A 23,342-nucleotide genomic window follows, 5' to 3' on the forward strand; every position below is an offset into this window, starting at 1 on the left:
GTACAGGATTTTATATATATATATATATATATATATATATATATATATACACACACACACACACACACACACATATATGTATATCTATATACATACTAGGGTCTCAATCTCTGCTGATAAGGTACCTGTCCACGCTGCCACAGCGCTATAAACCCATACCGACACAATCGCCGGTCTGAGTAGTGTACCAGAATGTGCACGCTATCTGCAGGATCCCTGAGAATAGCTGTTACGTCAGGGCTACCTTTTGGGCAAACGTGACACCCTAGGGGAAGATTCCCATCATATCCTGGCCCTAGTGGGGAAAGGATACTGCCTGAGAATTCTTTGTGGGAAACTGCAGTCTCTTGTCTGGAGATTCCCGCTCTTTTTCCTCATGAGAGGAGGGAAATTTACCTCCGCTTTCTTCACCTTAAACATGTGTACCCTTGTGTCAGGGACAGATGAGTCATCAGTGATATGCAAATCATCTTTTATTACAATAATCATATATTGAATACTTTTCTGCCATTTTGGCTGTAACTTTGCATTATCGTAGTCGACACTGGAGTCAAACTCCGTGTTGATATCAGTGTCTATTATTTTGGATAGTGAGCATTGAGAGACTCTAAAGGTCTCTTCGACATAGGGACAGACATGGGTAGATTTCCTGTCTGTTCTCTAATCTTTTGTGCAATAAATCCACCTTAGCACTTAATTACACATATCCAAACAGGTGTCGGCGTTGTCGACGGAGACAACCTCTCACACACATATTTGCTCCATCTCCTCCTTAGGGAGCCTTTTACCTCAGACATGTCGACACACACGTACCGACACACCACACACTCAGGGAATGCTCATCTGAAGACAATTCCCCCATAAGGCCCTTTGGAGAGACAGAGAGAGAGTATGCCAGCACACACCCAAGCGCTATTAACCCAGGAATAACACAGTAACTTAATGTTAACCCAGTAGCTGCTGTTTATATTGATTTTTGCGCCTAATTATGTGCCCCCCCCCCCTCTCTTTTTACCCTCTTCTACCGTGTAACTGCAGGGGAGAGACTGGGGAGCTTCCTCTCAGCGGTGCTGTGGAGAAAAAACATGGCGCTGGTGAGTGCTGAGGAAGAAGCCCCGCCCCCTCGACGGCGGGCTTCTGTCCCGCTTTCATGTACAATTTTGGCGGGGGCTCATACATATATACAGTGCCCAACTGTATATTATGCAAACTTTTGCCAAAGAGGTCTCTAATTGCTGCCCAGGGTGCCGCCGCCCCCACGCCCCCCCCCCCCTGCACCCTACAGTGACCGGATTATGTGGGTTTATTGTGGGAGCAATGGCGCACAGCTGCAGTGCTGTGCGCTACCTCATATGAAGACTGGAGTCTTCTGCCGCCGATTTCGAAGTCTTCTTGCTTCTGTCACCGGCTTCTGTCTTCTGGCTCTGCGAGGGGGACGGCGGCACGGCTCCGGGATCGGACGACCAAGGGTACGATCCTGTGTACGATCCCTCTGGAGCTAATGGTGTCCAGTAGCCTAAGCAGCAGGACCTATCTTCAGTGAGTAGGGCTGCTTCTCTCCCCTCAGTCCCACGTAGCAGAGAGCCTGTTGCCAGCAGATCTCTCTGAAAATAAAAAACCTAACAAAATACTTTCTATTTAGCAAGCTCAGGAGAGCTCACTAAGTAGCACCCAGCTCGTCCGGGCACAGATTCCAACTGGGGTCAGGAGGAGGGACATAGAGGGAGGAGCCAGAACACACCAGAATCCAAATTCTTTCTTAAAGTGCCCTGTCTCCTGCAGAGCCCGTCTATTCCCCATGGTCCTTACGGAGTCCCCAGCATCCACTAGGACGTTAGAGAAATCTGCACTTTGATGGAACCCAATTTCAGGCCTGCATCTACACCTGCCTGCAAAAAGTGGAGAAAACGACCCAAATGAAAATCTTCCGCAGGAGCCATTTTAGTCTCACACCAGGAAACATACTTCCTCCAAATACAGTGATAATGTTTCGCCGTAACCTCCTTCCTAGCCTTAATGAGAGTAGGAATGACCTCCCTGGGAATACCCTTACGAGCTAAGATCTGGCGCTCAACTTCCATGCCGTCAAACGCAGCCGCGGTAAGTCTGGAAACACGCATGGACCCTGCAAAAACAGGTCCTCTCTTAGAGGAAGCGGCCAAGGATCTTCCAACAGTAATTCCTGAAGATCCGGGTACCAGGCCCTTCTTGGCCAATCTGGAATGACGAGAATTGCCTGAACCCTTGCTCGGCGAATGATCCCCAGAACCTTTGGAACGAGAGGAAGTGGAGGGAACACATACACCAAATTGAACACCCACGGAGACAGCAGGGCGTCCACCACACTGGCTTGGGGGTCCCTTGACCTGGAACAATACCTCGGGAGCTTCTTGTTGAGACGAGACGCCATCATGTCGATCAACGGAATTCCCCAACGCTTCGTCACCTCTGCAAATACCTCTTGGTGAAGAGCCCACTCTCCCGGATGGAGATCGTGCCTGCTGAGGAAATCTGCTTCCCAGTTGTCCACTCCCGGAAGGAAGAATGCTGACAGGGCGCTCACGTGTTGTTCCGCCCAGCGAAGGATTCTTGTGGCCTCCGCCATTGCCGCTCTGCTCCTTGTTCCACCTTGACGGTTTATATGCGCCACCGCTGTGATGTTGTCTGACTGTACCAGAACAGGTCGACCCTGAAGAAGGCTTCTTGCTTGTAGCAGGCCGTTGTAAATGGCTCTTAACTCGAGAACATTTATGTGGAGACACGCCTCCTGGAGCGACCATCTCCCCTGGAAGTTTCTTCCTTAGGTGACTGCACCCTAGCCCCGGAGACTTGCATCTGTTGTGAGAAGTACCCAGTCCAGGATACCGAACTGGCGACCTTCTAGGAGGTGAGAACTTCGTAGCCACCACAGGAGAGAAATTCTGGCTCTGGGAGATATACTTATCTTCCGGTGCATGTGCAGGTGAGACGCGGACCACTTGCTCAGTAAGTCCCACTGAAACACCCGGGCATGAAACCTGCCAAACGGAATGGCTTCGTACGCCGCAACCATTTTCCCCAGAACCCGAGTACATTGATGGATTGACACACTCGTCGGCCTCAGAAGTTCCCTGACCATCGACTGCAGTTCCAGAGCTTTTTCTTCTGGAAGAAATACTCTCCGTAACTCCGTGTCCAGAACCATGCCCAGAAAGGACAGTCGAGTGGTCGGAGTCAACTGAGATTTCGGCAAATTGAGCACCCAACCGTGCTGTCGCAGCACCGACAGCACCACATTTACACTCCTCAGCAACCGTTCCTTGGACCTCGCCTTTATCAGGAGATCGTCCAGGTACGGGATAATTGTAACCCCTCGCTTGCGAAGGAGAACCATCATTTCTGCCATGACCTTGGTGAAAATCCTCGGGGCCGTGGAAAGCCCAAACGGCAACGTCTGAAATTGGTAATGAGAATCCTGTATCGCAAACCTGAGGAAGGCCTGATGCGAATGATATATCGGGACGTGTAAGTAGGCATCCTTTATGTCGACTGACGCCATAAAATCCCCCCCTTCTAGGCTGGAAATCACCGCTCGAAGAGATTCCATCTTGAACTTGAAAACTTTCAAGTATGGATTGAGGGATTTTAGATTCAGAATCGGTCTGACCTAACCGTCCGGTTTCGGCACAACAAATAAGCTCTAATAGAACCCCTCCCCCCGTTGTGACGGGGGAACGGAAACAATGACCCTCTGTTGACACAATTTTTGCATTGCTGCCAGCACCACCTTCCTGTCCGAAATGAAAAATCGGTGAGGGGGCACCTCCCGAAACTCCAGCTTGTATCCCTGAGACACAATCTCTAGGACCCAAGGATCCAGGTCTGATTGAATCCAGACCTGACTGAAGACTCGCAGACGGCCCCCCACCGGTCCGGACTCCCCCAGGGAAGCCCCAGCGTCATGCGGTGGACTTGGTAGAGGCAGGGGAGGACTTTTGGTCCTGGGCGCCAGACACGGCAGGCGACTTCCTTCCCCTTCCTCTACCCTTAGAAGCGAGGAAGGACGAACCTTTCCCACGCCTGTATTTATTGGGACGAAAGGACTGCATCTGCTGATGTGGTGCCTTTTTTGTGTTGTGTGGGAACATAGGGAAGAAAAGAGGACTTACCCGCCGTCGCGGTAGGGACAAGGTCCGTCAAGCCGTCCCCAAACAAGACATTACCTTTGAAGGGTAAAGCTTCCATAGCTCTCTTGGAGTCGGCATCAGCATTCCATTGATGGATCCACAACGCCCTCCTGGCCGATATCGACATGGCATTGGCTCTTGATCCCAAGAGACAAACATCCCTCGCCGCATCCATCAGGTAATCTGCAGCGTCCTTGATATAACCAAGAGTCAAAAGAACATTATCTTTATCAAGGGTATCCATATCATTAGCTAAATTCTCAGCCCATTTAGCAATAGCACTACTCACCCATACCGACGCCACAGCAGGTCTGAGCAATGCACCCGTATTAGCGAAAATGGACTTCAGAGACGTCTCCAGCTTGCGATCCGCCGGATCCTTGAGAGCTGCCGTGTCAGGAGACGGAAGCGCCACTTTCTTAGACAAACGAGATAGAGCTTTGTCAACATTTGGAGACGACTCCCATTTTTCCCTGTCATCAGAGGGGAAAGGATACGCCATGTAAATCCTCTTGGGAATCTGCCACCTCTTGTCCGGCGACTCCCAAGCCTTTTCACAAAGAGTATTCATTTCATAAGAGGGAGGAAACTTCACCTCAGGTTTTTTTCCCTTAAACAAGCAAATCCTTGTTTCCTGTACAGCAGGGTCATCAGAAATGCGTAAAACATCTTTTATAGCCACAATCATGTATTGAATACTCTTCAATAAACGTGGATGCAAAGCAGCCTCCGTGAAATCAACCTCGGAATCAGAGTCCGTGTCGGTATCAGTATCTACCACTTGAGTAAATGGCCGCTTTTGCGACCCCGAAGGGGTCTGCACCTGAGACAGAAGCCTCCTCTATGGACTTTTTCCACACCTGCGTCTGTGACTCGGACTTATCCAATCTCTTTGATAAAGAAGCTACATTCATATTGATTGTACTTAGCAATGTGAGTAAATCAGGTGTCGGCTGTGCCGACAGGCCCAAATCTAGACCCGCATCCGCTCCCCCAACAACCTCCTCCGGTGAATAACATTCAGCCTCAGACATGACGACACGTATTATCGACACACGGACACACACAGAATGTCTCAGCTAGGGGACAGGCCCACAATGAAGCCCAGATAGAGGACATAGAGGGAGTATGCCAGCTCACACCCCAGCGCCCATATAGCCCGTCAAGGAATATATGTGACCAGCGCTGCTTAAATTATCATAAAAATGCACCACAACTGCGCTCCCCCTTCGATTAGCTCCCCGTTACTAGAGAGGAGCTGTGGAGGTCCCGGGCCAGCGTCTCCTTTAGCCGCGTGTTGGAGGAGAAAATGGCGCTGTGAGCCGCACGGCTAAGCTCTGCCCCTTCCCGGCGCGCTTCAGCCCGCCAGATTTGAAAGTTTAAAAATGCCGGCGGGAGTCTGCGAAACGGTGCCGAGGCACCGAAAAGGCTTCTGACGGCTCCCGGACCCCAGTAACATGATGCCCAGGGCGCGCCCCCCCCCCTTCAGCAGCCTGCGAGTGCCGTTAGTGATAGTGTGTGGGAGCATGGAGCGCAGCGTTACCACTGCGCAGTACCTGGTTACTGAAGTCTTGTGCCGTCCTGAAGTCTTCTGTTCTTCTCATACTCACCCGACTTCTTTCCTCTGGCTTCAGTGAGGGGGGTGACGGCGCGGCTCCGGGAACAAGCAGCTAGGCGCACCAAGTGATCGAACCCTCTGGAGCTAATGGCGTCCAGTAGCCGAGAAGCAGAGCCCTTAAACTAAGAAGAAGTAGGTCTGACGTCTCTCCCCTCACTCCCACGCTGCAGGGAGCCTGTAGCCAGCAGGTCTCCCTGAAAATAAAAAACCTAACAAAAGTCTTTTCAAGAGAAACTCAGGAGAGCTCCCCTAGTGAGTGTCCAGTCAGTCCTGGGCACAAAGTCTAACTGAAGTCTGGAGGAGGGGCATAGAGGGAGGAGCCAGTTCACACCCAGTTTAAGTCTTTTCAGTGTGCCCAAGCTCCTGCGGATCCAGTCTATACCACCCCATGGTCCTTTTGGAGTCCCCAGCATCCTCTAGGACGTAAGAGAAATTTGTGTGTAGTTTCAGAGTAGCTCAAAACCTACTCAGCGCTTGCGATCACTTCAGACTATTCAGTTCCGGATTTGACGTCACAAACCCGCCCAGCGTTCGCCCGGCCACGCCTGCGTTTTTCCACACACTCCCTGAAAATGGTCAGTTGCCACCCAGAAACGCCCACTTCATATCAATCACTCTGCGGCAAGCAGTGCGACTGAATTGCATCGCTAGACCCTGTGCAAAACTACATAGTTCGTTGTGACCGTACATCTCGCGTGTGCATTGCGCCGCATACGGAGAACTGCCGTTTTTTAGCCTGATCGCTACGCTGCAAACAAATGCAGCTAGCGATCAACTCGGAATGACCCCCAATATCCCCCGTTTTGCAGATGAGGTGGAACTGGAACAATGACCTGAGTCTGTACCAGTTTTTGAATGGCGTCCTGTAAGATTATACTTGCTTCCTGTGAAACTGCTAAGCCTGATTTAAAGAATCTGTGAGGTGGGAGCTCCTGAAACTCCACTCTGTAGCCCTGGGAAATAAGATCTATAACCCAGGGATCCTGGCATGATGCTGTACAGATGTGACTGAAAAATTTTAGTCGGGCTCCCACCTGACGATCTTCCAGGCATCGCGGTCCACCGTCATGCTGAAGGCTTTGAGGAAGCAGAACTTGAGCTCTGTACCTGTGAACCTGCAGTTTCTGGTTTTCGTGGTTTATCTCTAGCGCCTCTGGTAGCTGTAGAAGAACCACTGGTTTTGCCCTTGAATTTGGCAGTCTGAAAGGACTGTAGATTAGGTTGTGAGTAAGCCTTCCTGGCTGGGAGAGCTGCAGAAGGAAAATACGTGGACTTACCCACAGTAGCTTTGGAGATCCATTTGTCTAGTTCATCTCCAAATAAGGCCTCTCCTGTGAAGGGTAGACCTTCCACGCCTTTCCTGGAGTCAGCTCCTATTTCTTTTATGGCTTCCACCATAAAATTTGCAGAGTTCTGTATATGTTGCAGAAGTAAAGTAATCTCCCCCTTAGGCGAGGTACCTAGCCCCTCAATTAGGTTACCCGACAATTTTGCGATGGCCTTAGTAATCTACCTACATGCTATAGTGGGTCTCTGTGCCACCCCAGCAGCTGTATACAAAGATTTGAGTGTATTCTCAATTCTACGATCAGCCAAGTCTTTTAGGGAGGCTGCACCAGGGATAGGCAATGCAATTTTCCATGACAGCCTGGATACTGATGCATCCATTATCGGTGGATTTTCCCATTTTTTTCTATCCTCAGAAGGAAAGGGAAAAGATGATATCAACCTTCTAGGGATTTGAAATATCCTATCAGGATTAACCCACGGTTCTTCAAAATAGGGTATTTAGTTCCTTTGACACAGGAAAAGTGGCTGAGGATTTCTTTTTTACATTAAAATAAGATTCTTCAGTCTCCTCTGTTACCTTATCAGGGATATGCAGAACCTCTCTAATAGCTTCTATGAGAGCCTCTGTTCCCTGTGACAGTGTAGCCTCCCCCACCTCTGCATCCACCTCCCCATCCTCCATGTCTGACCCCTCATCATCCGAGTCAGACTGCAGGATATGGGCCAAAGGACGTTTTTGCGGACAAATGGCAGGGGACTGAGACACTGGTTTGGGTACTGAGTCTCTGTTCATAAACTCATTCATCGATTGTCTTAAGTATTGCATCTCTTTCTCATTGCGGGACAATTTAGTGGAAATATTGGAGTTCATTCCCCTACTGGAATCCAGCCAAGCTGGTTCTGACCCGCTAACCTGGGAGGGGAGGGTGCAATGCACTGAGTACACTGTAGTGAACCACCTGGAGAAGAGGAACACTGTACCTTACATGAAACACACTCTTTGTCTGACATACTGTGACAGCACATACATAGGAACAGGTTAAAAGCATAATTAACCCACAAAGAGCCCTTCAAGAGAGACACAGAGATAGCCTGGAGCCAGCACACAGCGCCTTTAATGCTAATGCCAAGCTTAGCTGGGTCGCACACTAAGTACCCAGATTGGGGACTTGGTACTAGAGATGAGCGCCTGAAATTTTTTGGGTTTTGTGTTTTGGTTTTGGGTTCGGTTCCGCGGCCGTGTTTTGGGTTCGAACGCGTTTTGGCAAAACCTCACCGAATTTTTTTTTGTCGGATTCGGGTGTGTTTTGGATTCGGGTGTTTTTTTCAAAAAACACTAAAAAACAGCTTAAATCATAGAATTTGGGGGTCATTTTGATCCCAAAGTATTATTAACCTCAAAAACCATAATTTACACTCATTTTCAGTCTATTCTGAATACCTCACACCTCACAATATTATTTTTAGTCCTAAAATTTGCACCGAGGTCGCTGTGTGAGTAAGATTAGCGACCCTAGTGGCCGACACAAACACCGGGCCCATCTAGGAGTGGCACTGCAGTGTCACGCAGGATGTCCCTTCCAAAAAACCCTCCCCAAACAGCACATGACGCAAAGAAAAAAAGAGGCGCAATGAGGTAGCTGTGTGAGTAAGATTAGCGACCCTAGTGGCCGACACAAACACCGGGCCCATCTAGGAGTGGCACTGCAGTGTCACGCAGGATGGCCCTTCCAAAAAACCCTCCCCAAACAGCACATGACGCAAAGAAAAAAAGAGGCGCAATGAGGTAGCTGTGTGAGTAAGATTAGCGACCCTAGTGGCCGACACAAACACCGGGCCCATCTAGGAGTGGCACTGCAGTGTCACGCAGGATGTCCCTTCCAAAAAACCCTCCCCAATCAGCACATGATGCAAAGAAAAAGAAAAGAAAAAAGAGGTGCAAGATGGAATTGTCCTTGGGCCCTCCCACCCACCCTTAATGTTGTATAAACAAAACAGGACATGCACACTTTAACCAACCCATCATTTCAGTGACAGGGTCTGCCACACGACTGTGACTGATATGACGGGTTGGTTTGGACCCCCCCCAAAAAAGAAGCAATTAATCTCTCCTTGCACAAACTGGCTCTACAGAGGCAAGATGTCCACCTCATCTTCACCCTCCGATATATCACCGTGTACATCCCCCTCCTCACAGATTATCAATTCGTCCCCACTGGAATCCACCATCTCAGCTCCCTGTGTACTTTGTGGAGGCAATTGCTGCTGGTCAATGTCTCCGCGGAGGAATTGATTATAATTCATTTTAATGAACATCATCGTCTCCACATTTTCTGGATGTAACCTCGTACGCCGATTGCTGACAAGGTGAGCGGCGGCACTAAACACTCTTTCGGAGTACACACTTGTGGGAGGGCAACTTAGGTAGAATAAAGCCAGTTTGTGCAAGGGCCTCCAAATTGCCTCTTTTTCCTGCCAGTATAAGTACGGACTGTGTGACGTGCCTACTTGGATGCGGTCACTCATATAATCCTCCACCATTCTATCAATGTTGAGAGAATCATATGCAGTGACAGTAGACGACATGTCCGTAATCGTTGTCAGGTCCTTCAGTCCGGACCAGATGTCAGCATCAGCAGTCGCTCCAGACTGCCCTGCATCACCGCCAGCGGGTGGGCTCGGAATTCTGAGCCTTTTCCTCGCACCCCCAGTTGCGGGAGAATGTGAAGGAGGAGATGTTGACAGGTCGCGTTCCGCTTGACTTGACAATTTTGTCACCAGCAGGTCTTTGCACCCCAGCAGACTTGTGTCTGCCGGAAAGAGAGATCCAAGGTAGGCTTTAAATCTAGGATCGAGCACGGTGGCCAAAATGTAGTGCTCTGATTTCAACAGATTGACCACCCGTGAATCCTTGTTAAGCGAATTAAGGGCTGCATCCACAAGTCCCACATGCCTAGCGGAATCGCTCCCTTTTAGCTCCTTCTTCAATGCCTCCAGCTTCTTCTGCAAAAGCCTGATGAGGGGAATGACCTGACTCAGGCTGGCAGTGTCTGAACTGACTTCACGTGTGGCAAGTTCAAAGGGCATCAGAACCTTGCACAACGTTGAAATCATTCTCCACTGCACTTGAGACAGGTGCATTCCACCTCCTATATCGTGCTCAATTGTATAGGCTTGAATGGCCTTTTGCTGCTCCTCCAACCTCTGAAGCATATAGAGGGTTGAATTCCACCTCGTTACCACTTCTTGCTTCAGATGATGGCAGGGCAGGTTCAGTAGTTTTTGGTGGTGCTCCAGTCTTCTGTACGTGGTGCCTGTACGCCGAAAGTGTCCCGCAATTTTTCTGGCCACCGACAGCATCTCTTGCACGCCCCTGTCGTTTTTTAAAAAATTCTGCACCACCAAATTCAAGGTATGTGCAAAACATGGGACGTGCTGGAATTTGCCCATATTTAATGCACACACAATATTGCTGGCGTTGTCCGATGCCACAAATCCACAGGAGAGTCCAATTGGGGTAAGCCATTCCGCGATGATCTTCCTCAGTTGCCGTAAGAGGTTTTCAGCTGTGTGCGTATTCTGGAAACCGGTGATACAAAGCGTAGCCTGCCTAGGAAAGAGTTGGCGTTTGCGAGATGCTGCTACTGGTGCCGCCGCTGCTGTTCTTGCGGCGGGAGTCCATACATCTACCCAGTGGGCTGTCACAGTCATATAGTCCTGACCCTGCCCTGCTCCACTTGTCCACATGTCCGTGGTTAAGTGGACATTGGGTACAGCTGCATTTTTTAGGACACTGGTGACTCTTTTTCTGAGGTCTGTGTACATTTTCGGTATCGCCTGCCTAGAGAAATGGAACCTAGATGGTATTTGGTACCGGGGACACAGTACCTCCAACAAGTCTCTAGTTGGCTCTGCAGTAATGATGGATACCGGAACCACGTTTCTCACCACCCAGGATGCCAAGGCCTCAGTTATCCGCTTTGCAGTAGGATGACTGCTGTGATATTTCATCTTCCTCGCAAAGGACTGTTGAACAGTCAATTGCTTACTGGAAGTAGTACAAGTGGGCTTACGACTTCCCCTCTGGGATGACCATCGACTCCCAGCGGCAACAACAGCAGCGCCAGCAGCAGTAGGCGTTACACGCAAGGATGCATCGGAGGAATCCCAGGCAGGAGAGGACTCGTCAGAATTGCCAGTGACATGGCCTGCAGGACTATTGGCATTCCTGGGGAAGGAGGAAATTGACACTGAGGGAGTTGGTGGGGTGGTTTGCGTGAGCTTGGTTACAAGAGGAAGGGATTTACTGGTCAGTGGACTGCTTCCGCTGTCACCCAAAGTTTTTGAACTTGTCACTGACTTATTATGAATGCGCTGCAGGTGACGTATAAGGGAGGATGTTCCGAGGTGGTTAACGTCCTTACCCCTACTTATTACAGCTTGACAAAGGGAACACACGGCTTGACACCTGTTGTCCGCATTTCTGGTGAAATACCTCCACACCGAAGAGCTGATTTTTTTGGTATTTTCACCTGGCATGTCAACAGCCATATTCCTCCCACGGACAACAGGTGTCTCCCCGGGTGCCTGACTTAAACAAACCACCTCACCATCAGAATCCTCCTGGTCAATTTCCTCCCCAGCGCCAGCAACACCCATATCCTCCTCATCCTGGTGTACTTCAACACTGACATCTTCAATCTGACTATCAGGAACTGGACTGCGGGTGCTCCTTCCAGCACTTGCAGGGGGCGTGCAAATGGTGGAAGGCGCATGCTCTTCACGTCCAGTGTTGGGAAGGTCAGGCATCGCAACCGACACAATTGGACTCTCCTTGTGGATTTGGGATTTCGAAGAATGCACAGTTCTTTGCTGTGCTGCTTTTGCCAGCTTGAGTCTTTTCATTTTTCTAGCGAGAGGCTGAGTGCTTCCATCCTCATGTGAAGCTGAACCACTAGCCATGAACATAGGCCAGGGCCTCAGCCGTTCCTTGCCACTCCGTGTGGTAAATGGCATATTGGCAAGTTTACGCTTCTCCTCCGACAATTTTATTTTAGGTTTTGGAGTCCTTTTTTTACTGATATTTGGTGTTTTGGATTTGACATGCTCTGTACTATGACATTGGGCATCGGCCTTGGCAGACGACGTTGCTGGCATTTCATCGTCTCGGCCATGACTAGTGGCAGCAGCTTCAGCACGAGGTGGAAGTGGATCTTGATCTTTCCCTAATTTTGGAACCTCAACATTTTTGTTCTCCATATTTTAATAGGCACAACTAAAAGGCACCTCAGGTAAACAATGGAGATGGATGGATTGGATACTAGTATACAATTATGGACGGGCTGCCGAGTGCCGACACAGAGGTAGCCACAGCCGTGAACTACCGCACTGTACTGTGTCTGCTGCTAATATATAGACTGGTTGATAAAGAGATAGTATACTCGTAACTAGTATGTATGTATAAAGAAAGAAAAAAAAACCACGGTTAGGTGGTATATACAATTATGGACGGGCTGCCGAGTGCCGACACAGAGGTAGCCACAGCCGTGAACTACCGCACTGTACTGTGTCTGCTGCTAATATATAGACTGGTTGATAAAGAGATAGTATACTCGTAACTAGTATGTATGTATAAAGAAAGAAAAAAAAACCACGGTTAGGTGGTATATACAATTATGGACGGGCTGCCGAGTGCCGACACAGAGGTAGCCACAGCCGTGAACTACCGCACTGTACTGTGTCTGCTGCTAATATAGACTGGTTGATAAAGAGATAGTATACTCGTAACTAGTATGTATGTATAAAGAAAGAAAAAAAAAACCACGGTTAGGTGGTATATACAATTATGGACGGGCTGCCGAGTGCCGACACAGAGGTAGCCACAGCCGTGAACTACCGCACTGTACTGTGTCTGCTGCTAATATAGACTGGTTGATAAAGAGATAGTATACTCGTAACTAGTATGACTATAAAGAAAGAAACAAAAACCACGGTTAGGTGGTATATACAATTATGGACGGGCTGCCGAGTGCCGACACAGAGGTAGCCACAGCCGTGAACTACCGCACTGTACTGTGTCTGCTGCTAATATATAGACTGGTTGATAAAGAGATAGTATACTCGTAACTAGTATGTATGTATAAAGAAAGAAAAAAAAACCACGGTTAGGTGGTATATACAATTATGGACGGGCTGCCGAGTGCCGACACAGAGGTAGCCACAGCCGTGAACTACCGCACTGTACTGTGTCTGCTGCTAATATAGACTGGTTGATAAAGAGATAGTATACTACTAATATTATATATACTGGTGGTCAGGTCACTGGTCACTAGTCACACTGGCAGTGGCACTCCTGCAGCAAAAGTGTGCACTGTTTAATTTTAATATAATATTATGTACTCCTGGCTCCTGCTATAACCTATAACTGGCACTGCAGTAGTGCTCCCCAGTCTCCCCCACAATTATAAGCTGTGTGAGCTGAGCAGTCAGACAGATATATAATATATATAGATGATGCAGCACACTGGCCTGAGCCTGAGCAGTGCACACAGATATGGTATGTGACTGACTGAGTCACTGTGTGTATCGCTTTTTTCAGGCAGAGAACGGATATATTAAATAAACTGCACTGTGTGTCTGGTGGTCACTCACTATATAATATATTATGTACTCCTGGCTCCTGCTATAACCTATAACTGGCACTGCAGTAGTGCTCCCCAGTCTCCCCCACAATTATAAGCTGTGTGAGCTGAGCAGTCAGACAGATATATATAATATTATATATAGATAGATAATAGATGATGCAGCACACTGGCCTGAGCCTGAGCAGTGCACACAGATATGGTATGTGACTGAGTCACTGTGTGCTGTCACTGTGTATCGCTTTTTTCAGGCAGAGAACGGATTATAAAGTAAACTGCACTGTCCTCACTAGTAAACTCTCTCCACTCAGTCTCTACACTTCTACAGTAACAGTACTCCTCCTAGTCAGCTCCAGTAAATCTCTCTCAGTCTCTTATAATCTAAATGGAGAGGACGCCAGCCACGTCCTCTCCCTATCAATCTCAATGCACGTGTGAAAATGGCGGCGACGCGCGGCTCCTTATATAGAATCCGAGTCTCGCGATAGAATCCGAGCCTCGCGAGAATCCGACAGCGTCATGATGACGTTCGGGCGCGCTCGGGTTAACCGAGCAAGGCGGGAAGATCCGAGTCGCTCGGACCCGTGAAAAAAAACATGAAGTTCTGGCGGGTTCGGATTCAGAGAAACCGAACCCGCTCATCTCTACTTGGTACACTAGTAAGTGCTCCCCCCCTGTTATGACCCCCTGGTACCACTGAGGTAATCCGGAGTCTCTCCGGAGGAGCTGCGCGTCCCTGTCAGTCAGCGTCTGTATCCACTGCAGAGGGAAAATGGCACTGGTGAGCTGATGGATCTGCTCATAGTGAAGCCCTGCCTCTTCAATGGTGCGCGGTCTATCCGCTTTTTTATACTGGCTAAGGTAATTTTTAGTGCTTAAAATGGAGTCAGTCACCTTTTAAGTCTGTAATGCCAGTCTGGGTACTGTGTACACCCGTAGAAGCCGTGCGTCTCTGTGCCCTCATGCCGCCATAATGGCTGGCGACCCTCTAACCGGGACGCAGGCTCAGTACTCACCACTCTTCTTTCTTCTGGCTCTGTTAGGGGTGGCGGCGTGCTGTGGGAATGTACGCTTGCCGTGGTGGAGCGTGCGAATAGTTCCCCCAGGAACTAGTGTCCTGTCAGCGGGGAACAGGACCATTAACCCTTCAAGAGGATGGGCCGTTTCCCCCCCCCCCTCCCCCCAGTCCCATGAAGTAGGCAGGCTGGTGCCATCCAGTCCTGCCTGAAAATAACAAACAGAGAAAATAAATGCAGAACTCTCTTCAGGAGCTTCCAGCGACGTGACCGGCTCCTCCGGGCACATTTTCTAAACTGACTCTGGTAGGAGGGGCATAGAGGGAGGAGTCCGCGCACACTATCAAATTCTTAAAATGCCTAAGGCTCCTAGTGGACCAGTCTATACCCCATGGTACTAAATGGATTACCAGTATCCTCTAGGACGTAAGAGAAATGCTGCAAAGTAAGAAAGCTTTCAAAAATAGAAGTGTTAATAGTTTCTTTTTATCAATTAACATAATGCAAAGTAAAAGAACAGAAAAGAAATCTAAATCAAATCAATATTTGGTGTGACCACCCTTTGCCTTCAAAACAACCTCAATTCTTCTAGGTACACTAGCACAGTTTTTGAAGGAACTTGGCATCTCAACGGACTGTGTTGACACTTTAGAACGAATTGATCGATTAAATATTGGCTAAATTTTAGTGGTAGATCATTCAATTTGCTTGATTTTTATATATTATTCTCAAGGTCCACAAAACCTTGGTTGATCCACCAAAAAAAAAAAAAAAAAATCACTAGTATCTTTGATGTAGCTAACAATCCGTTTAACACATGACTGCAAATGAAAGTTAACTAGTTATGCTAGCAGTTGTAGAACAGACCCCCGGACTGAGATAATTGGTCACCTGGGGGTCTGTTCTACAACTGCTAGCATAATTAGTTGACTTTCATTTCCAGTTATGTGTTAAACGGGGTTGAGTATGCGTGACCAGCCCTTGCAGGCTCGCCACGAGTGGGGATAGTCCCTGCTAGTCTGCATGCAGACTGTCAGGATTCTCAGGGGGGACGGGATGTAGGGGAAGGTTTTGTGACCGGCGGTCTCCCAACCGCTGGTCACACAACTACATCCCGTTAAACGGATTGGTAGCTATGTAAAAGATACTGGTGATTTTTTTTTAATGGTATAAAAACCTTGAACAGACCTGAGGATTGTTTATTTTATTAGCAATTATCCTCCTTTATTTAAATGGCGCCACACGGGATCCGCAGCGCACACTTACAGAGTACATAAACAAATAAGCAAAACAAGAAAAGTGACTTACAGTTCAAGACAATATAGGACAAGTACAGGGAATGACAACATAGCTGCGACAGCAGATAACACTGAAATAAGTATCAGGGCGGCAGAAAACTGGGTGATTTGGTGCCGTCGAAGGCAGTATTGAAAAGATAGGTTAAATCAGAGATGGAAATGCATGAGAGAAAAAGGGCCCTGCTCGTGAAAGCTTACATTCTAAAAGGGGAGGGGCACACAGACAGGGGTGACACAGATGGGGTAGAAAGTGAGCATGGGACAGAAGGCTTAGGATGGGAGACAGCTGGGTTTGATGAAGAAGTGGGTCTTGAGAGCCAGTTTGAATTTTTGTAGAGAGGTAGAGTGTCTGAAGGGGAGAGGTAGAGAATTCCAGAGAAAGGGAGAAGCACGTGGAAAATCTTGGAGGTAGGAGTGGGAGAAGGTAATCAGTAAGCAGGAAAGGCGATGTGCATTTTGGACATCTGCTCACAATACCACACAATACCACATGTGATGGTACAGAGGCGGTACATCAATCATTAATTGAGGGGCCCAATATGGGTCCACCAATAGAATTTTGGGTGTATTTACTCTAAAAGGTTCTTGAGTTTAACCATTTTCTTTATCATGATCATTTTTAAGTACAGCTGTTAGGCACGGCCATGGGGTCAAATTTGGCACCTGCATATGCCAATATTTATATGGACCATTATGACAGCAGTTACACCATGATGCTTATGGGCACAACTTTGCATACTATTAGGCACTTTATTGATGATGTTTTTATTATTTGGCACAATGATGAGTGTTCCTTATATGGGATGTTGAATGTCCTCAACGGTATGGATAGTCCAATATAGATTTACAGCTTCTGTTGACCCGTTGCAGCAGATGCACTTTCTGGACATTATGGTTTTTAAGAAGAATGGGAGATTGGCATACAGACTTTTTCATAAACCAACAGATAGCAAAACTCTTCATCTAGCTACTAGCCATCACGCAGATGCATTGAAAAATAGTTTATCAGTCTCTCAATTTTTAAGAGTACAGAGGAACAATTCTGAAGTGGACATGGCCGACACCTAGACTGAGGAAACCAAAGTCTCCAAACACAGGGTTACAAGAGTGGAACCATTGAACAATGCCTCACCAGGGCATAAGTGTAATTCCAGGTACAAGTCATATTCCAACCAATTCAGCATCATGTGGCAGAATGATGCTTGATGTCAATGGAACTGAATCTGCATAAGACACATAGATCGGTAAAGAAATATTGGACGCTTCTGAAAAAATGATCCCAGCTTGGGGAAAGGAGCTAAGACACCATTGCTCAGTGTCCATCATGGTCCAAACCTACAAGATCTACTATACAGAACAAACATGCAACCAGATGATCAACATACAGCCAATTGGCTGACAGCTACTGGACATTCCTTTCCACATCCACACAGTGGGAAGCATATAACACTGAATCACCATTTGACATGTCCGATGCACATGGGAAAGACATCCAAGGACTTTTTCTGTCAATACACACAGTACATGTGCATTTATTGAACTTTATTTGGATCCCGTTGAGGTTTCACTGATTTACTGCACTAGGAGGCACTCCTAATAATTATTGTTTTCAGATAGATATATAAACTGTCAGATTGATAGTCTGATGCCATTTGGGGGTGGCATAGCCTCCATGTCGCCACTGTTGTGGGGAAGGAATGAGACCAGGATATTCATCAGAGATTTCCTGGCCACTTGATAGGTCTTGCGATGGCCACCTTCCGTGATCCCATGGGTCGACAGTGTCGGAGATGATTCGATAATGCATCATAGGACGTAGCTCAAATCAGTAATGCATGCAGGAGGCGTGATGCCTACTGCTGCATTACCATCTTATAGCTATCACTGCTTCTATGTAAGTAGCAACGAAAGCTACTCCAACCACATCTCAATAAGGCCCCTTGTTAGAATATAAGAGGTTTCTTTACTTGTCACACTGATGGATGACTTAGCAATTCTATGGCAGATCTTCAACTATACCTCACTGTCCAGCGATGTCTCTACATCACTCTCCCCTAACAATTCAAAGGTTTCTTTGTGGTCTTGATGATATGAAAGAACAGTGTGATACAAGATAGATATAGACCCGTCGGTTAGCAGAGTCGCTAAAATGGTGTGAGCCCACAGGACAGACCACTTAATCAAAAATTTTATATATCCCTTAATCTGGATGTAATAAAAATGAAGATATTGAGGGAAGTTACATTTATCTTGAAAGTCGCAAAATTAAGTCTGGGTAAATGTCCTCATGATATGAAAAAATTGAGTCACTCCAATCTGGTTTACCTACACACTACCTGATTTTCACAACTGGACATGTGATCAGATTACTGAAAATGCATACACACTATTCGATATCGGGAGATTGAGGCAGAGATTTTCGGTCTTGACTAACCAGATAATCATAGGTATGTGTTTGGGGACAAGATTTCTCTGATATATTGGCGAAACGCTGAAACAATCATTCATTCGTACTATACACTATATCAGACAAAAACCAGACTATTGATAAATTGGCCCAATAACTCTATAGTATGTACAAATGGGGCCACACTAGTCATGGCTCCGTCTCTGACTAGGATGGCTCGCCTATCGCTGAGAGCGTCTCCGTCCTGCCGGACAGAGACACTCAGCTAGTGACATCGCAGTTAGGAGCCAATTGGTTGGCAATTTAGGGTCTATTTACTAAGCCATGGATGAAGATATAAAGTGCCAGCCAATCAGCTCCTAACTGCCATGTTACAGGTTGAGTTTGAAAATGACAGTTAGGAGCTGGTTGGTTGGAACTTTATCTCCGTCCACGGCTTAGTAAATAGAACCCTTTATCTCTCTCCACTTTATCTACTAAGCCTTGAAATGAGATAGACCCCTGGGGAGGAAGCTAACCCTTCGGCCAGGCATGCACTCAAATATTTTAAAACTTGGTGGAGGGGATTCACATCCCAGTGGTGTCCACGAACCGGTGGGAATGGTTGAAATGCCGGTACCTAACAGACAGAGGTGCACAGGAAGATGAGCCATGTTTGACTACTGTAATTTTCGGGGGTGTGCACAGAAGAATCTCTCCAAGAATTGAACTCTCATATATATATATATATACACACACACACACACACACACACACACACACACACTATATATCTATATATATATATAAAGTTCCTGTATAGAGTGCACTCACCAGACGGATACTGTAGCCAACAGGGTTTTATTGGGACATCATACACATTGTCATGCCGACGTTTCGGTCCTTATTAGGACCTTTGTCAAGGTGAGTGCACTCTATACAGGAACTTTATATATTCATGGAACAAGGAATGCTTCTTTTGATCCAATGAAATATTGAGTGACACCCCAGCAATTATTACTCTGAATTGTGAGTGCAGACAACTTCAATTATTCTATATATATATATATATATATATATATATATACATATATACATATATACACACACACACTTTATGAGTATTCCAACTATTAACTGTAACCACTACATATTTTTGTAATGCGTTGTGATCTATTTACCAGTTTGTACTAAGGAAACGAAGCTCAGCACGCTAGGTTTTTCTTGTACATTAAGCAGATAGACACAAAACACAAGTCCCACCCCTAATAAATGCTTTGTATTCTGCAAGCAATCTGTTAGTCAGCTGAAAACCTCACCTGTAATTCCTTCGTCTCCTCTCTCTTCCTCTGTTCAGCTTGATCGAGCTTCTCCTTCCAGACCCTTCATATAAACCAAAGTACATATAATACAGCTGAAGATATTGGTGCAATATATAGCTGAAAGATTTAGATATGGGGTGTTGGGAAAGCTCTGTGTTTAAAGTTGGATTCATTAACTTTTTTTGAAAGTGAAGAGTGTTTCACACAGATCTGCTTTACAGACAATTCAATACATCAGTGAAAATCTCCATTTGCCTCTGTAGCTTTTTGAGGTTTGATTCTAATATTGTGCAATATAATACAGGTACTTTAAGGATTTGCCTTTTATTCCTATAGATTAATTTAATACAGATTGAGGACAGTAAATGAATAACATATTAATGTGTACATTTTCTACATACATCAGACCTAATACAGAGTTGTTGCAATTCAGTTGGCATTGGCTTCAAGTTCCGCTCACCTGTGTAATTCAGACATCTCCTTCTCTTGCTGGCTCAGTTTTAACTTTAGCGATGTAATTTCCTGATGACAATGACGATACTTGGAAGAATCTCTATTCTTCGCAGATAGCTGAGCTGCTTTTAGTTTCTCTATCTCAGATTTTAGGTCTAAACACAAAATACACAAATAAAGTCTATGCCTGTTACAGCATTTAAAACCTGAACCAATTGGACCCGAAACATTGCCTTATACCGGAAGTGTTCCGTTACCCTGTCAGCATATAAAATGGTTTCATGTAAGAATTTCTGTAATTATTGTATGGCAAATTATTTTATGGATGGATTGTTATAAAAAATAAAAATAAAAACTTTATTTGGCTAAAAGCTTTTTTTTGTGATTGTCCATGGCACTTAACATTATATAAAAAACAGACAAATAGATATCTTATCAGTGATATCATCACTGCTATGAAAGGTCGATGACTTCCGAACATCTCTAGGTTTTATTGTTAATTTATCTTAAAAAGTGTTCATTATGTATTCTAACTGGCGACCCTACTAAGAGAGGGCTAAGCGTGGGGAACAGCAAGTAGTTGTCTTTAGATACTACATTGTTTAGGAATTATATGTAGTATTGTGCAAATTACTATCATTGGCACAGGAGAAGGGAACAGTGTGTGAGTGTGTGCAATATATATTATGATGGGTGTGTAAATATATATAGTACTCTGTATCTATTTCTATATCCATCTCTCACACATCTGCTTTACTGCCTGGGATATTTAATAGAAAACAGAATTTACAACCAAATATAATTTCCATGGACCGCGTTGAAGTTTCAAGGAAACACATCTAATAATTCCATAAAGTCATCTCTATGTTGCTAGTTTAACAAGGGAAGGATAAAAATTGATTGGTCAAATTGGGGGAAACAAAAGGAGTCAGAAGACTTGGCTAAACTGAACTGTAAGGCACATAAGCACCGATGTAGACGTTTCAATCCACATCCTTTAAAAACAATAGGAATATTTCAGAATAGCTAGTGGTGCGTTCGCTGCAACTAGTGTTATGCTCATGAATGCTAATGAAGGGGCTACTAAATTTCAGTTGTAAAAGGCCAAAAGCAACGGGATGTTTAATTACTTTTGGGCAGTTGGCTCTTTTGGTAAACTGACAGTGCATTTCATTCCTGCTGCTGTGTCAAATCCTCATCTATCACCCATACTAAAGCACACACGTGTCAAGGCTTTAATTTATGTGAAAGAACGATTTCAAATACAAGATGATGATGTAAGTTTATCTCACAGTAAACTTTGGAGATTTATAACACCTGGCACTCACCTCTGATCAGTTTTGCATTCATGTCTTCGTTCACCTTGGCGATGTTTATGATGAGACGAGCCTGTTTGGCATATCTCAATGTGCTGAGAGTCTCCTCAATGTTACCAACAGCAGGACTGATTGTAGCAATCATTGCAGTCTTAGAATTGCCTCCCAGACTTTCTTTTAACAACCTACAATATGTAGAAGCAGAATGAAAAAGAATAATATAGCAAAGAAAACCCTAAAATAGGACATATTACTGCAGAAAATCATACATGCAAATGTGCTATTTTGGGGGAAGGGAGGGGAAGGGGGGGCGTGCGAATGTGTGTTTGTGTGTGGGGGGGGAGGAATCACAAACATCTTGTTTTCAGGTATTGTTATATTACAAAAGAAATTTAATTGCATTGAGCTACATTAACGATACTAAGGTCATGCCACTAGGAGAACAAAGAAAAGCATTGAGCTGTTATTGCTGTGTATTTAAGAGGGGAATTCACATAACTGGCCCCCACAAGCGAGGGGAGCGAGTTGCTGTAATGCCGGCATGTAAATGTCGGCAATGGCATCAGAACTCGCCTCCCTCACAGCTTGAACTCGCACATGTTTTGCTTGCAGACATACAGCCACACTTACTCGTGGGGGCAAGAACATCATCCCTAACTGGACTATCCCAATGTCCTAAAAACAATGCACCAGCCTTTACAGACCACCCATGAGTGCATACAATGTTTTCGATCCTGACCCATGTTGTAATAAGAGGTGTATGAGTTTTCATAGTTTCACTCACTAAGCCACATAAGAAAGAGTCACTATTACCCACAGATGTGAGCATGTGTTTTAGGGTCCAAGCCAGACCATGTTCTCCTCTTATTATTGAAGAGCAAGATGTTGTTCCGGCTGACATGACCTTGACCTCTATGTTCTTTATTGTTCATGACCAATTCGTTTTGTTTAGAAGTGACTTCATGGAAAGGGATAGGGTGTAGGACAACTATCAGTTGTACTACTGTTTTCCTAGTATCCAGTCTTTAGCTTACCAAGTAAGGACAGATTCTCGGTATGGAATAAAAACCTTCTTCCGTGCTTGGGAGCTATCAGACAGAGCAGAAATCACTTTCCCTAGAGTCAGCAGTGACTTGTTGATACTGACTCCTTCCTGTGGGCAATGAAAGGAGCAGTTTTTAGGTTTTGCATGTAAATATAAATTAAAAAACATAAATATTAGATTTTTATATTGAACATCATTGTTCTTTCTACATGGCTGCAAGGAGACACTTTGTCCCCTTATTGACTAAGACAGTGATTAAAAGACAAGTACATAAATGGTATAAAAAAAAAAAAACATGCATAACAATGAAAATCCATCTGGAGAATACTTATAATAATGGCAACACAGAAAAGACTTACTGGCAATCCAATTAACCGTGACGGGTGCAATGTGCCATTGCCGCAATATAAGGTTGAGTTCACGTTTGTCAGAAGACAAAAAAATAGTTCCTGGTACCTTGTTCTGTGAGTGGGAACACTTCTGTAATATTGAGTTTGGAACGCAATGGCAGTCACAGTGTCACCAATTACTTGGGCCTGTTTATAAACTAATCATGTCACTTCAGGTACTGGATAGTAACGCAGAGCAAATAGCCAGCTTCCTGGATCAGCAATACACCATGGTGCCATCTACATAGCAGTTTATCATGACCTTCTCCGTTATCCAAAAAAGTGTTGTCATGGGTCTCATGCGTTTGGTGAATTCCAGCAGAGCTGACTATGGTATGGATCATCAGGGATGACCTAGAAAAGGTTCGACACACAACAGGTCGCCATGTTAAAATGGTCGAC

General features: G+C 45.8%; 1 protein-coding gene across 1 annotated transcript in view; it reads right to left on the reverse strand.

Moving 5' to 3' along the window:
* Positions 1–23,342, reverse strand: part of KIF14 (kinesin family member 14) — a 292,379-nt gene that overhangs the window by 147,732 nt on the left and 121,305 nt on the right. Inside the window, exons 10-13 of the mRNA XM_063940137.1 lie at positions 22,541–22,659; positions 21,519–21,691; positions 20,198–20,345; positions 19,735–19,798 (exon numbers count right to left, since the gene is read on the reverse strand). Of these exons, the coding sequence (XP_063796207.1) occupies positions 19,735–19,798; positions 20,198–20,345; positions 21,519–21,691; positions 22,541–22,659 (504 nt within the window). The remainder of the gene's footprint in view (positions 1–19,734; positions 19,799–20,197; positions 20,346–21,518; positions 21,692–22,540; positions 22,660–23,342) is intronic.

This window comes from Pseudophryne corroboree, chromosome 9, assembly GCF_028390025.1.
Source record: "Pseudophryne corroboree isolate aPseCor3 chromosome 9, aPseCor3.hap2, whole genome shotgun sequence".
In the NCBI taxonomy this organism is placed as follows: domain Eukaryota; kingdom Metazoa; phylum Chordata; class Amphibia; order Anura; family Myobatrachidae; genus Pseudophryne; species Pseudophryne corroboree.